We start from the raw sequence: 12,280 nt of genomic DNA on the forward strand, positions 1-12,280 counted from the left end.
ATTGAATGCCATCTGGTGGACAATGGTGGTGATGTTTGGGTGCCGGTGATTTCAGGCTATTCCACTATGACTTGCGTCCGCTTTTGGCTTCCATCTTTGATGCTAAAGTATTAGCGTTAATGCTACCGAGCTAAAATAAGGCCAATCCTTGCTCTAGAAAACGCCAATGTTCCAATCGCGATCACCAGATAATCAGAAATGACAGTGTAGTTTCAGAGAAAAGAGCGTGCAAAGGCTGCGACTAAAACAGAAGCTAATGGCTATGTTGAAACAAAAACAATGCGGGCGGGGCCCTGGCAACCGTGCCTAGCAACCGCAGTGGTTGCTATGCACGCCTTAAGACGAGCCTGCTCAGTCCCCAGCGTCATTACGAGTATACCTGTCCTAGGAATCCAATGTGTTTATCCAGAGCAATTTACAGTAAGCAAGAACAACACAAGATAATACATCAAATACATAGAAATAGTCATCAAGGATCATCCGTCTAACAGTAGAATATCTGTACAATGAAACTATACACTGTACAATGAGAATACACTATAGTGCTATGTCTACATAATCTAAATTACATAACTTTAACCTTTGCATAGTGTATGCCTGTAAGGTCGTTGAGGCTAGTGCAAGTGCTACGGCAAGTGCTAAGATGGAGTCTGAAGAGGTAAAAGGGACGGTGCCAGTCAGAGGATGAAGGTTGGTGACAAAAGAAGGACATGCAAGACAGTGACAGAGTGTGTCTCATCAGCCACTTTCAACCTGGCACCCCTATTTTGGGTCGTTAAAAAGGAATTGTGAGATGTCGAAAGATTCACTCCATTATAAATGGGTCCATTTGTATGCATATAATAACATCCCAGCCAAAACCATTACCTTTGCTGGCACTGATCATTTGCAGCACCATCTCAGCGGCCCCGCGGGCATGCAACCTCGCCTGCTGATACAGGATCTTCTGCTTTTCCATCTCTTTTTCCTGAGGGCCCACACGCACATGAAAGCGTGCACACACACACACACACACACACACACACACACACACACACACACACACACACACACACACACACACACACACACACACACACACACACACACACACACACACACACACACACACACACACACACACACACACACACACACACACACACACACACACACACAGTAAGGTCAAGACATGATGATCAACACAGTACACACACTGAGGGGATCTTTGTCTTCTCACATTCAAGGCGACGTGCTCTAAGTCATAAATATTATTTTTCTCATTATCCGCTCCTGGGGAGCAATTCATCCGTCAGCATTGGAGACAGAAACACTCCATCAGGAGCGGTGAGGCGAGACGGGCACACAGTGATGGAGACAGTGACCATCAATGCCGCAATGCCACACAGACCTTGGGTATATCACGGTATAGAGCTGTTCATGCTCGCGCAGCTGCAGCCCATCAAGCCTAATTTATGCTCTGTCGCGCAGAGAACGTCTGAGATTGAATAGCAGACCTCTAGCTCACAACAGTCACATCCGCAACGTGACGTGAGCTTATATATCAGCTTTTCTCGGCGTGCAATACTGTTGCACGATGAAGTACATATGTTTCGCTAGGGTGCGCCTCACTATCCAACACACAAGAGGAGGTTGAGGGGACTGAAACCAGCGCTCCCCAAAACAACAGGTTTGGAGATCTGTTGGGAATTGATTACATGAACGCTTGCGTCCAGTCTCAATGTTTGTAAACAAATAAATTGTTCTATACAACCCCGTCCCTTTTCCAGAGATGACGTCGGCCTCTGGGCAGCTGTAACTCAGTAGAGTAGAGAGGCCGTCTGGGAATCGGGAGGTTGCCTGTTTGACCCTTGGGCCGCCCAGTCTACAGTATGGCCCCCCTTTTCCACCGGGGTTGCACCGGTTCAGTTATTTTTTTCCCGCCTAATATTGAAACAGTTCAGAGTATTTCCGTTGGAAATTAATTGGTTCAGAACCCTAAAAGTTGGTTCAGAACTGGAACCAAAAAATGGCCGCCGGTTCCGTGAAAGCATCAAGGTTCCAAGGATGTAGAACAGTTCTAAAAGCGGAAAAGGAGCCTATGTGTACAAGTGTCTTTGAGCAATACATGAGCATCATCTGCTGGGTGAAGCAGTAAAAAACTATTTCCCCTTTCACCAGAAAATATAGGCCATTTCCCATTGTATTGTCTGCACCGCCATCCTCTACAAAGAAGAACAGTGCTCACATGAAGTCATTGGTTGGTGAGGCGCTGACTGTTTCAACGCTTTTCTTTCTAAGGTTATACAAAACGCTTGAGTCCTCCCTGGAAGCTTGGAATTAGAAGCCACAGCGAAGCAGCGGTTGGCAAATTGTATTTTTAGCTTTTGATGCACCTGACATAGCCAACATAGATATTGTTGTCGGCTGAAATATATATGGAAAACAAACCCACCTCAAATGTCTTCTCTTTGCCTTCCTCTTCCTCTTCCTCTTCATCCTCTGCACAACTCTAAGGACACAGGACATTTTTTAAAGGTCAATACAATGTCGAATAAGAATATGTCAGACATAAAGCATGTACTCACAGCATGAATCAAAGTACTTACAGTATGAATCAAAGAAATGGAAACTGAAATCAAAGGGGCTCTACCATCTGAGACTACAATTTGATGTAATAGGAAGAACTCATTACCTTTGCCATCATGTCTGCATATGCAATATATAAAGGATCTATGTCCAAGGAACTGAGAAGAAGAAAACACATGTGTAGAATTTAATCAATTTGAATAAATCACAGGAAAATAGTTAGTTAGGCTTGTGTTTGTGTGACACTATTATTCAGAGTGCACGCGTCATTTATTGAAAAGAAGACCATTACTATAATAGATATAATTTTGTTTTAATGACTAACAAAGTCATATCATGCATTACAGTTACCACTGTATGGTAACACTATTACTTTCAGAACCTCCGTTATTCATAGCTTACGAATACATTCAAGCACACTAATGAAGTCTGTGGGAAGAAAACAAGTCTTTTAAAGTAATATATTACACACCCTGCAGAGGGTGCTGCAGCTACTGAGTAGTTCACCATGAATACCAATAACAAGATTGGGTTATACTCCTCTATTCCATTTAGCCTACCCTTTTCCGTTTAACATCATGCCTAGTTCATTTACACTTCACATGAGGGTGTTTTGTGAAAGTAATGGAAAAGCAGGCAGACTCTTCACATACTAGAGCATGTCTGAAATAAATAAGCTGAAATCGACATGTAAATATGAAATAAATGCTTAAACATGTAGCTACTGTAGGTGTAATGTTAGAGTCCACAGAAGTGAACCTTTCAAGCCTATTTTCTCAACTCACTGTTTTCTGCAAGACATTACTCTATAAGCCACATCTCCAAAACTGGTGGGTTAAACTGAACAACCAATATGTCAATTTGAAGCTAATATTCCCTGCTTTCATATGACATGAAAAAACGAAAAAAAAATCCAATGGCAGTCCCTCAGTCAAATTTGGCCACATTTGTATGCGATCATGTCTCACTCTCACCTCCTTTCGGTCAGAGCGTTGTGGCTGAAGTGAAGGATGAGCTGGTGAAGAGGGTCTGGCTGCGTCTCAGCCACCTCCTCTTCCTCCTCCTCCACGATCTTCATGGGGGTTTTCTGCACAGCACAGGTTAGCTCTGTCACATACCACAGCATTCCTTCACCTCATACAGCTCCACTCAAAACACTGAACTGTGCCACAGCTGAAACTCTGGAACTTTCCCGACAGTATATATAAATGTTATATACGAGAGTTGTTTTAACCTCGTAAAAGTTTAAACCATATACTTTGTTGAATGGTGTTCCCCAGGGAACTTTTTCCCCTGTATACCAAATCTCCCTTCGTCGAAAAAAGCCCATCTACAAGCTCACAAACGCTGTAAGCTTCTAGATATTTTCGCCAAAGGTTCTCCCTACTCTTCCAATGACACATTTGGACCCCGGTGTCGGGCAGGACACCTACTGGTTGATAATTGTTTTTGAAGCAGATGGGCATGGACTGCCATAGATCCGCCATCTTGGCTGTAGCTCAGATGCTTGTTCCAATTAACTCTCTCCGTTGAGAGAGAGAGGGAGACAACAGACATAAAACATATGTATTGTACCTTTAAATGCTATGAAAACTCCTCACTAGATATTGTGTCCGTTCACACACATCTTGTAACACACTGCATCACAGACAATTCAGTGAGCATTAGCATGCTAATGAGTGTTTATTTTGTCATGCCCTGGTGATCCATGGAAGGGACAGGACAAGAAAGGCGATTGTCGTGGAATGGATGGTTGAACCAAAATCTCCGTTTCAGACATGCGTGTTAAGAGCGGTCAAACAACGTGCAAGCAGGTAATGCCTGATTTATACTTGGTCGCACGCTGTGTCTCACATTGTGAAAAGTTAATCTACAAGCTCAACTACGAGCTTGCAGATCAGCTATTTCCAGTGCAGGACTCTGGCGTGCGACCAAGTATAAATCACCCTTGATGCCGTCATGGGAGCTGTGAGGGCGAATGTGAAGAATGAGGTTTCTGACGAGTACACCACGAGCTGGATGAAGGAAGGATGATCAGATCTACAGTACACCGGCCTGAGACACTAAACTGTTGGAATTGGGACCTTCACACTGCAGGATCCTGCAGTCGTTCTGTCAGGTACATTATCACCCACCCAAATATAACAACTTACTATAAGATCTACCTGTAAATGATATTTAAGCCAGTCTAAAATGAATCTAACATAAGTTGGTTATCCATTTTGAGTCTTGAGTGAGATGAAAGAGCCGTACCTCTGCATATACTTATATAGTGTCTAGTATGAAATGTGATTGACAGCATGCCACTGAACGCAACGTCACCTCACAGAGCCACATTACAGGACTTACAGAGGCAGGAGACCAAACGACAACTGATGGGTTGGCTCCGGGTCGGACAGCGAAAACACAGCTACAGCGACGGTGGGGGCCTTTAGTCTAAAGGGCTCCCCTTTCCTTACCCCTGCCGGCAGACAGGCATAGCGTGCTTTTCGAGCGCAGCGTGCGCCGTGTCGCCGCCTGAGTTGCTCATGCAGCCTGTGACCCCTGACGGATTTCTGCCTGGAGCCGGGCCTGGTGGCACGGCCGGTGCGGCAGGTAACGCCTGCCCCTGGCACCTTGCCCAAGGTCCCCGTGGGGTGGCCGCGTTCCCAAGGCTCGACGGGCGCGGGGCTAAAGAAGCATTCGGCAGACAGGGCCAGTGGCAGGGGGGTGCCAACGCAGGGCATGGGGCGCGCGGGCACGGCGAGCCCAGTACTTACTGCCAGATCCTGCACTAGCTTCTCCTCAAAGGAGTACTCCTCTGCCTCTATCCACTGTCTCTGATAGCCCGGGATGAAGAGGTTGATAGCGCGATGCCTGGGGAAGGGGGGGAGGGGAGGAATGGAGGGGGGAGTGGGAGGTAAAGTGGCATTAGGATGGAGTTCTGGTGAGTTCTGGAGGAAGAGATGTAAGGGGAGGGGGGTGGGAGGAAGAGGCGGGGTTACAGGAAGTGCATTTCAGGCAGGCGGGTGATTGGTTTTCGATGTGGGATCCACTGGCTCTTCTGACTGGTCTCATTTTGGTCACAGAGTGACACGTCAGTCCGGCTGTGAAGTTGGATTAGGAGAACATGCACACTGATCTGAAGGATGTGTCATTTTCAAGATGCACGGCCTGTCCTGTCCGGGGACGACAGCGCCCTGTGCGTGAAGCCTGTGTTGCCATTAACTGATTAGATCACTAGATTAGATCACTTGTGGGAAAAACAGAAGCAGGCTCCAACTAGACACGTGGATGTGTTGAACAATGACACGTCCTTCTCTGACTGTGCCAGGTGTGACACAAAATCATCGTCATATCTGTAACTGGTAGGAGCACATTTGGTTGCTGCTCCTTATGCACTTGATCTAGGTCATGTGAAACAGTGTTAATATTGACAGGATTTTTTGTTTAGTCTTTTGAATAACACCATTTAGTTTTAGTCCTATTTTAGTCATCTGAAATTGTTTAGTCTTAGACTAGTCTTAGTCGACTAAATATCAAAATCTTAGTCTTTTAGTCTTAGTCAACAAAATTAACATTGAATTGTGAAAACACTTCAAACTAATGTAAAACACATCCGGAGTGTTGATTTACATCCAAAAGTGTAAAGATGGATGGACCATTAAGGGTGTCAGAGTTAAATCAACACTTCTGTTTACTGCTATAATAAAACTCTTGCATTCCTTTACCCTCCTCTTTCCTCCCCATCTTCCATTCCTTTATCTTCATTCTTATACGGTATTATATGAAATAGGATTCATCGTTTCATTTAACACTCAATTTGTTCTGGCTGACCAATCAGAATCAACAGTGTCATACAGTGACAGTTGGTTGCTAGGTGGAGGTCAGTCCATAGCCTGGTGGATGAAGGGGAGCTGGGGAAGGGGGGTGTATTGAGAGATGAAGCATTCGCCCCGTAGTTGCAACATTACCGTCAGCAGGGAGAACAGACGGTCAAAACTGGAGGCTTTGAACGCCCTTTCCAGCCAAACCTCCCGATAGCCGTTGAGGAAGTAATTATTATTTTTGTATCTGGGCGGGTGGGGGGAGGTGGGAGGTGGGGTGTGGTGTTATGCATGTAAACAACACAGAGGAGAGAATGTCGTTAGGGTGGGGGGGGGCGATGAGGTTTTTTTCACATGGGCACACAATCAAGAAATGACACAGTAAAATCCTCAGCGTTTGTGTGTACAACATGTAACCAAGAGGACCTGTTTGAGTCCATTTGGCTATATTTGTACACTCAAAGTTACAAAATAGAAGAATTAACAGATGACTTTACTGTGTTTTACAGTTTGCTACGTTCAGTTAGATGGACAGTGGACACTGAGCCATATTTTACTTGTATTGTTTGTCATATACAATCCTTGCGTATCAACATTGACATTGGATGGTGATAGCATTTGTTCCGGTGGCGTGCCGGATGTCGCCGTGCGTGGGAGTCACCTGGGTAGGTTGTAGAGCGGAGCCATGCGGAAGCACGCCACCACAGCACGCTTACGCTGCTTCGACAAAAGCTTGTGCAATACGGCCTTCTTAGTTCTCAGAGGACCCTCCACCTTAGGGATCAAGAAATTACAACGTTAAACGCAGTTGTGGCAATTGTAAAATAATAGTACCGCAAAAGTGGAGGTTAAGTACATTACTTACTACTTAGTTACTAGTTTAAACCATTGATTAAGTGGTTAACAAACTAGATGAACATGGTTAAAGTATTATATGTCCAGTAAAATGTGTCGCATGATGAAAATGAAGCTTTTCAACTGACCAAATAAAAGGTTAAATTGTTTTCAGTTGAAAAAAAGTCTGCCATTTTCAAACAAGACAGCCGTGTGACAAATGATGAAAGGATTTAACCTGTAATTATGATTACCAAGTAGTAATGTATTGCCTGATTTATACACAGGTGTCACACGCCAAAAAGAGCAGATCTACAAGCTTGTGAGCTTGTATAGATGAGCTATTTCCACTGCGACACTAGATATAATGGGTCTTTAAGATGTTCTAGTGTGTGATTGGACCTGTTCCAGGTGGAAGACAGCAGCAGAGAGGCTCTGGACTCTGCTGACAGTGTGTTCTGTGTCTACCGGCTCCCCTGTCCTCATCACCACATCCTTGTACAAGTTCATCTGCCACTGGACTGCTGGGTCATCAGACTACAACACAATCACAGTATCATAATGCTACTTCTATTAGAATTATACATCCTGCTAATAATAATTAACATGATGATGGTAAGCCTAGTGTGAAGTTAAATAAACAAAATTAAAAACACATTTAAAAAACATCCTCCAGAAGAACATTATAAAGACTTCTTGTTAAGACTTTATATTAAGGTCGGGTCTAAAATGTAATGTAATGCATTATAATGCCCTTATTATTACACAGCTTGTTTGAATGCTTGATTCTGATTGGTCAATAATAATAATAACCGATGAGCTTGATAACCTGACTGCTGTCTAATCAAAGGCTCAGAGCAGCTGCTGCACTGCTTCATTTGATGCTGTATCCAACACGGCAGCCATGTAAACAAATGCACAATGTCATTTACAGCTAAACATTGCTCTCAAGAATGTGTTTGACAATGTAGTAACCGAAAATTGTCATATACACTTCCTGTTGTTTTCCGAGGTGACCGTGTTGCACCCTAGACGGACGGCCTACCTGGCATACATCAATGGAATACTAATATTTCTGTAAGCAAGGAAATACTTTGTTTTGTTTTAACTTTTGGGTCAATTTATTCATTAATTTATTAAGTAGCCGTGTAATAAGTGAGATAATTGATGGCGCGGCGGTCATTGTTGAGACATAAACCCTGACAGGTGATGATCCCTAGGGGATCATCACCCTGAAGGAGTTTATATGCTGTCTATTATCGTTTGCATAACAACTTATAACAATGTTTATGGATTATTATAACTTATAATAATAATATAATTTACAAGTGCTGGTCACAACACATTATAAACTCAGTGGAACAACACACAACCAGGTAACACTACTTAAAGGTTGGGCCTATACTGCATTATAATCACATTCATAGTGCATCATAATGCATCATAATTAATTATAATGCACTTATGTTTCATAAAACTAATGAAGTCAGCTTAATCTCAACAGAATGTTGCGCACACGCACACCATCTTCAAATGTAGAAGTAATGAATTACATTTAACACAGTGACCCAATCAAATTAGATACATGTAACCTATACTAGACTCTAGTCTAGAACGATCACATTTGGCATCTTGTGGGTAAAGATCAGGTAAGTGCAGGCAGCAGACTTCAGGGGATGTACTGTAGCTTTAACTTAGATAACACTATGTCCTCAGACAAGAACACTTTGTGTGTTTGTTTTGATGATTGGTGTAAAATCAATACAATCATTACAACCTTCCCTGATGTTATGCTATATTGACAAACTTTGAGTAAAATGTTCTCGACAGTAAATGCCTTTGAGCACTCCTGCCAAGTGCTGTGCTAGCACAATAGTTTGCTACTGTACATACACAATCCTCTTTGAAAACATTTAGTTAGACAGTAAACAAAAATTAAAATTTGCTTAATGAAATGTGTTTGTATTACCTATTACAATTATAGGAGGATAATCAGTAAACTGAAACAGGTTACATTTCAACCGTAACCTTCCCAGCTTCACATAAAATGGACTGTACAGTACATACAGACAATAGGCACCACAGGGGGGACTAAGATCAATGAATGAGATAATCTCTCTGAAACATGTCATATTTAGCCTACTGTACCTTGTCCTGAAGATGGAGATTCTGGCGCAGTTGTTCCATCACTTCCTCATCTGTGTCTTTCTGTTTTTTGGGACAGGGACATAGGACATTTGACAGAGGATGACCAACTGTTTGTTTTACATTAATACTGTCTGGTAATCTTGGACTATGATGGACACTGGACAGCTATGCTAGAGCACTGTTTCTCAAATGGAGGCACGTTTTCAGCCATTTCACGTAAGGCTTTATGATGAATTACAAATAAGTAAAACAGATTTTAAATTTAAAGACACTTTCAAAACTAAAATTAGTGGAGTGCCAAACACGAGAAAGACAAGATTTTTTGTTTTCTTATCTAAGCTATGAGTCACCGTTTGACTGAGTCACCGTTTGACTTGTTTTCAAGTCACCGTTTGACTTAGGAACTAGGAAATCGCGTCATTGCTAAAAAACAGCTCCCATCCACTCACATCCACTAGAGGATTTTTTCACATTATCTGCACTCCTGTATCGTTCTCCTCTTCCTGGTCCGCCATTTTGGGATTTTCATTGGAGCATAAGAAACGAACGTGTCGGCAGTTTGACACACATCGACACACATCGCTAGCACTGGGAGAATTAATGCACAATTATCACACTCGCTCCATTATGACAGGAGTGAAAGTCAACAGGCTTACCAGACTGTAGCGCATCTTGGCCAGGGAGATGAGCTCCTGGTCACCTGGCGTGCACATGTTAAGGCCGATGGGGAGCATCTTCTTCAGGGCGGCCACGATCAGGGAGGTCTGGATGGTATAGTACTCCCCACGACGACGTGGTCTTTTCCTCTCCTGGTCCCCGCCTGCCTGCAGGGGGGCAGGGATCAATGGCCTCAGTGAACAAGGATCAGGTCAAATATACAACACATTTATGTTTACCATGAAGGTATGAGATACTCTGAAAGACAAAAATCCACAAAAATAGTGTTGCTTTGGGTTAATGTAAATACAGTGAGCGCGTGTTAGCCCACAGGGTTCAGTAGCTTATTCCTCCACTCCAAGCAATCACAGGGAATGTCCCCCAAGAGTTGAAATAAAAATAGTGACTGGCTCTGCCGGTGCACATAAACATCAAACGTATCCCTCTGACAGCTAGTTGAGTGACTGTTAGGCCAAGCCCAAGACAAATGGCCTCACTCATATCTCCTGTTAGGCCAAGCCCAAGACAAATGGCCTCACTCATATCTCCTGTTAGGCCAAGCCCAAGACAACTGGCCTCACTCATATCTCCTGTTAGGCCAAGCCCAAGACAAATGGCCTCACTCATATCTCCTGTTAGGCCAAGCCCAAGACAAATGACCTCACTCATATCTCCTGCCGAACATGTCCACAAGCAAACCAACCAGTCATAACATGTGCAGTTCAATTAAGGAAGCATGAACTACTAGTTGCCGTGTAAGACGTCTCCCATTTACACACAAAGGGGGTTACTCCTAATAAAGACATTTCAGACAAAGCGAGGCATAATTTCAACACCCATGGCATTACTACAGTAAAGTGCCGTTAATGGGTTTCTTTACTATCATTAGCAATGGCTACGAAATGCCAAGGGAAAATGGGACACTTAGGTGTACCGGTTTCCCCAATGTGCTGACATCGTGAGGACGAGAGAATGGCAAAGAAAAACCAAATTCAATTAGACCCAGAGGGACTGAAGACGTATCTGCCTCCCATCCTTGGCTTCATTACTACGGGACAGAGTTCTGACGGGATGAAGGGGTCACTCACGAGCCCGGCAACAATCTGTTCACGCCGCTGCCGATTTTGGCTGGGGTGGTGAGTGACCGCTTGAAGTCTCCCCTGGAGAAGACCGATAATACTGGAGAGATCCAATTCATCCTGCCCCTGAGTCAGTCTATCCCATTAAGACCTGAGGCCGATCTAAATCTAAAACAGTTCTCAGAAAAACCTATGTTTCTGTAGTATAGTCAGTGTTGGGAAAGTTCATTTATTTTATGAACTAGTTCAGTTCACAGTTCAGAAATTTAAAAAGGAACTAATTCAGTTCATCCGAGTGCCGCACTATGAGCTTGTAGGTCTGCAGTTCATAATTCAACATTTTGTTCGTTCTTTTTCCCACGTCAGCGACCATATTTACAATATGAAAACTGTCACTTAGACAATGTAGGTTGCACACCGCTGGAATTAAACATGGAACCTGCAGGCAGCATTAGGTGAGTAATTCATTGTATATGTGTTGGACGTTCGTGGTTGTGCTAATGATAAACGGACAGGTGCTGCCAGTGGGATCCTCCTGCTGCTTAACGACGACACTGTTCTGTGACTAGGTGTACTAGTGTAGCTTTGCATCTGCCCGTGTGAAAGCAGCATAACGTCGTGGCAGGATACAAACGTCTGTAACCCCCACTCCCCCCCCACTCTTGAACGAAGTTGAACGAGAGAAAGTGACGTTCACACACGCCAGAAATGAACGCGTTCACAATGACGTTCATCAGGCAGAAATACAGTACGTTCAGTTCACGTTCAGCCCAAATGAGAACGCGTTCGTGAACTATCGTTCTTTGAACGCGTTCGGGTACAACACTGAGTATAGTATAATAGTGGTGCTCAAACTTTGTCATGTCAAGGACCCCCATAATTATGTATTTGGCCACAGGCCACCATCTTCAAATATTTTATTCCAGGGACCCCCAGAAGAAAACTAGACCACACTAGACCACACTAGACCCTGACTCATGGCTGGCTGAATCTCGATATTTATCGAACAAATCACACAGGCTGACTAATATAGCCTAGTGTCCAATCCAAAGACCCGGACATCCAGACACATCCAGCGAAGGAGGCAGTCTCCTAGGGTTTTGTATCAACTTACTTCCTACTTCCTATTATTACTATTATTATGTTATAATTATTAGTTGTACTTTATTATTATTATTACTTTATTAT

The 12,280-nt window shown here is 43.5% G+C and overlaps 1 protein-coding gene across 1 annotated transcript in view; it reads right to left on the reverse strand.

The window, feature by feature from the left end:
- The window catches only part of ryr3 (ryanodine receptor 3), a 181,780-nt gene that overhangs the window by 20,984 nt on the left and 148,516 nt on the right, over positions 1-12,280 (reverse strand). The window contains exons 73-81 of the mRNA XM_079525534.1: positions 10,013-10,180; positions 9,357-9,416; positions 7,611-7,745; positions 7,036-7,148; positions 5,328-5,424; positions 3,543-3,655; positions 2,675-2,726; positions 2,435-2,491; positions 868-967 (exon numbers count right to left, since the gene is read on the reverse strand). Of these exons, the coding sequence (XP_079381660.1) occupies positions 868-967; positions 2,435-2,491; positions 2,675-2,726; positions 3,543-3,655; positions 5,328-5,424; positions 7,036-7,148; positions 7,611-7,745; positions 9,357-9,416; positions 10,013-10,180 (895 nt within the window). The remainder of the gene's footprint in view (positions 1-867; positions 968-2,434; positions 2,492-2,674; positions 2,727-3,542; positions 3,656-5,327; positions 5,425-7,035; positions 7,149-7,610; positions 7,746-9,356; positions 9,417-10,012; positions 10,181-12,280) is intronic.

This window comes from Electrona antarctica, assembly GCF_951216825.1.
Source record: "Electrona antarctica genome assembly, chromosome: 17".
NCBI lineage: Eukaryota > Metazoa > Chordata > Actinopteri > Myctophiformes > Myctophidae > Electrona > Electrona antarctica.